This window comes from Nicotiana tabacum, chromosome 10 (assembly GCF_000715075.1).
Source record: "Nicotiana tabacum cultivar K326 chromosome 10, ASM71507v2, whole genome shotgun sequence".
Classification (NCBI taxonomy): Eukaryota; Viridiplantae; Streptophyta; class Magnoliopsida; order Solanales; family Solanaceae; genus Nicotiana; species Nicotiana tabacum.
In genome coordinates, this window is record NC_134089.1 from 27,455,629 (window position 1) to 27,459,963 (window position 4,335).

At 37.3% G+C, this 4,335-nt stretch overlaps 1 protein-coding gene across 1 annotated transcript; it reads right to left on the bottom strand.

Moving 5' to 3' along the window:
• Positions 1-340: 340 nt before the first annotated feature.
• Positions 341-1,268, bottom strand: LOC142165045 (uncharacterized). Its single transcript, XM_075223688.1, has 3 exons — positions 1,109-1,268; positions 850-928; positions 341-578 (listed from the first exon to the last, which is right to left on the bottom strand). The coding sequence occupies exons 1-3, from the start codon at positions 1,266-1,268 to the stop codon at positions 341-343; spliced, it is 477 nt and encodes a 158-aa protein (XP_075079789.1).
• Between the last annotated feature and the right edge of the window lie 3,067 nt (positions 1,269-4,335).

The following is a 4,335-nucleotide window of genomic DNA, read 5'->3' on the forward strand; positions in this document are numbered from 1 at the left end:
GGAAGAATCTAGAGAGAGAAATGATGAGATGGGTGCAGACTAGAGAGAAGGGCGATTATGTTCGAGTGAATCTGATTTCCAGATTCACTGTGTTATAACAGCCCTCTCACGTGCCTAACTAACACCCTCATTTACATACACAACTAACAACCCCAAACTTTCCTCATTTATACTTTGACCCCTGACTCTCAATACTCCCCTTCAAGCTGGAGTGTGAAAGACATCAAACACTCAAGCTTGGAGAGTAGTAACTAGTGTTGTACTGTTCCCAAATGACTTCTGCAACTACAACTACCATGCTTCTGTATTCTGCTTCTGCCGAGCTTCTACTTAATGTTTGTTATTTTTTAGATTTCCAAGACAACAATGGATCTCCCATCTTCACAACATAGCTTGTGATTGATCTCCTAGTATTGGGACAAACAACCCAATCTGAGTCACAGTAAGCTATGAGTGTATAAGTTTCCCCTCTCTTCAAAAATACACCAAGTCCTAGTGAACCTTTGATGTACTTGACAATTCTCATTGCTGTATTCAAATGAGTTTTGGCCTTTGCATAAATTGTCTCAGAACTTGCACTGCAAAGCATAGATTTGGTCTTGTAATTGTCAAATACAACAACTTTCCTATTAATTTCTGATAAGCTGTTATATCTTCCAATTCTTCATCTTCAGTGATTCCCATATGCTTATCATAGTCTACAGTTGTTAGCTTATAATTGAGTTCCGTTGGTGTGGAAACAGGTTTACAACCAGTAAGACCTACTTCAGATACCAATTCCAAAGCATATTTTCTCCGATTAAGAACTATTCCTTCTTTTAACCTCATCACTTCTATACCTAAGAGTACCTTAGTTCCCCCAAGTCCTTCATCTTGAAGTTACCATGCAAGGAATTTTTTACCTCTTGTATCAGGTCAGCATTACTACCTGTAATTAATAAATCATCATCATACACTAGAATGATTACAATATCAGCCCCTCGTTTCTTAGTGAAAAGTGAATGATCATATGGACTTTGTACATATCCATCTTGCATGAGAGCAGTAGTTAGTTTTATGTTCCATTGTCTAGAAGCCTATTTGAGTCCATATAGGGATTTCAACAAACTGCAGACCTTATACTCCACCTTTTGTTGGAAACCCTGAGGCATCTCCATGTAGGTATCTTCCACCAAATAACCTTGGAGAAATGCATTATTAACATTCATCTGAAATAATGGCCAGTCTTTGGATGTTGGTACTCCAATGGTTGTCCTAATTGTGATCATTTTTGCCACAGGTGAGAAAGTGTCATGGTAATCTAGCCCTTCCAGTTTAGTGTAACCCTTGGCTACTAACCTTGTTTTGAATCTATCAACCTCTACATTTGCCTTGTATTTAATCTTGTATACCTATTTTGACCCTACTATTTGCTTTCCTGGTGGTAAGGATACCACCTCACAAGTCTGGTTATCCTCAAGAGTTTTAACCTCCTGTTTCATTGCCTCAATCCAACTCTTGTCAGTTGCATCTTCCTTGAAGCTTCTAGGTTTAGTGAGAACTGAGAAGGCTTGTAAATAAGACTGATATGGGGTAGACAAATGTGAATAACCAACATGATTGGATAAAGGATATTTATGACCAACTGCTCCTTTTGTAAGATTCACATAATCCTTCATCCAAATGGGAGGCCCTATCTTCCTCTGAGGCCTATTGGTGGTGCATGATGGAGCACCTGTTACACCCCATATTTTCGCACATGAAAATATGCCACAAGTAAATTGATATAAGATCGGAAATGAGATGTTACGTCCGGCATTTTCGTACGTTGAAGTTTCATCGTAAGTTAATCGACGTAAGTTCGGGAATGAGATTTATTTTGGGATAAAATACGTTACGAGATAAAATACCCGGTATTTATGGACTAGTACCATACAAGGTACCGTATGGCCATAATAGTAAGGTATATAAAGTGTATTAAAAGTGAGTATTATTTTATGTAATTTGAGACAATTTATAAATTATGCGGGTAATTGGTTAATTACAGGATAATAGGACATTACCTAATAGTGGATAAAGATTTAAATTTTTTACCCCACCCCACACGTGGTAGTAGGCCACACCTTAAGAAAATGACGCATAGCCATTTCTTATTAGGTGGCAACTTACTTTACTAAATAAAAGACACCTCAACTCTAAAGGCTTACCATACAAACCATATAGACAATAAGACTCATCATACAAATCATATAGACAATAAGACTTACCATACAAACAATCTGATGCGAGGATTAGAGGTTAGTAAGGTAGCTTTGTTCAATTTGTTACCAAATTTCGTGAAAATCCCTACAAAACAGTAGTAGCGAGATTTCTTCAACCAAATTCAACAAGAATTATTAGAAGCTTAACAACGTAAAACTTTTGCGGGTTGGTGCAACCTTTTTCAAGAATATCATACGGATTTTCCCCTACTCCAGGTATGTCAAGACTATCCCTTTTTTTCTTTTTGGCATGATCAAAATAATACAAATGAAGCGAGTAAAATACGCAACTTTCACAAAATGACTCAATTCAAAGAAATACTTGGGGTGTCTATATTCTTGATTCCCCATGTGAATTATTATTATATCTTCTGTTCATGGGTTTCAAAAAAATATATATTTGATAAAGTTTATCCGAGAGGCATATCGATTTTATGGCATTCTGAGAAAATTTTATTAACGTATTTATTATGCATTTCATACATTTATACATGTACATTAACCAATGATAATATGGTGTTATATACGCGTATATATGTATATTATATTTATATGGGATATAGAAAAAGGTTACGGTATTATATACGCATCACCACCTGATCAGCTGGTATACATTGATGATTTGCCTACAGTGGCTGAGATGATATGATGGGATACCCTCAAAGGCTGATGATGTTATGAAACATGTACCTATGCATGACATGACATTCATACGCATATGCATGACACTAACTATAATTATTTCATGATTTACGGAGTTATCCAGACATACATGTTGAGTCATTTACTCTATATTTCTTCATTGTCTGTTATGTACTTATTTATGTGCCTTACATACTCGGTACATTATTCGTACTGACATTCTTTTTGCCTGGGGACGCTGTGTTTCATGCCCGTAGGTCCCGATACGCAGGTCGAGAGCCCTCCAAGTAGGCTATCAGCTCAGCGGAAGATGTTGGTGCGCTTCATTTGCTTCGGAGTTGCTTATTTGGTTAGTATGATTTAGATGTGTATTGTTTGGTATGGCAGGACTCTGTCCCAATTTTTATGAAAATTACGTATTCTTAGAGGCTTGTAGACATATGTCATGTACGTAAAAGATTGTATGGCCTTGTCGGCCTATGTTCAATATACGAGTGGTTATTTTGGTCTCATAGGGCCTTATGTCTTATATAGAAGTTGGTATTACATGTTGTACCCTACTTATCTCACGGTAGCCTTTCGGCTCAGTTATCTATGATAGTATGACACGAAAAGATACGTTACGTAGGTACTCAATTGAGTAAGGTACCAGGTGCCTATTGCGGCCCATCGGTTTGGGTCGTGACAAAAGTGGTATCAGAGCAGTTCTATCCTAGGGAGTCTATAAGCCGTGTCTAGTAGAGTCTTGTTTATGAATGTGTCGTGCACCAAACTTATAAGCAAGAAGCTACAGGGCATTTAGGATTGTCACTCTTTCTTCTTACTCTAGATCGTGTGGTAGAGCTCAGTTGTAAGAACTCAATTTCCTAAACTCTATCTTATTCATAATACGACGATGCCTACATCTAGAAAGATAGGTGGTAAGAGATGAATATGGATATATAAGGGTTGAGTCAGAAGAACTCGATTTTTCATGATGCTTATGATAGATAAATATAAGGTCTTCAGTAGATCATGTGTGTACTAAGACATATAAGCCTCTTGCTAAGGAGCCTTAAGCCAAGAATATCTCTCCACCTTTATGCTGAAAGACAATGAGAGATCCATAAGATAAATACAAGATTCAAGAAGCAAAAGAATTAAGAGGAAGAAGGGTATGAGGCGCCCAGTTAATGAAGGTTAATAGTATTTACAACTCAGGCATAGGAATATAAGTCTTTTGAGTTACCTTCAACCATAACAGAAGTATGTACAATTGGCCACACCGATCTCAGTTATGCCTTATAGGAGCTAATATATATGGTTTAAGAAAAGGATGGGATATCAAAATCCTGCTGGGGTTAGAGTAACCCAAAATGGTGGATGGATTGGCAGAGTTAGTTGACATTTCTGAAGGATAGCGCAAACGTGGTAATGGATCTCCTTGTGAGACACCGGGATGGTGCACTCTAAA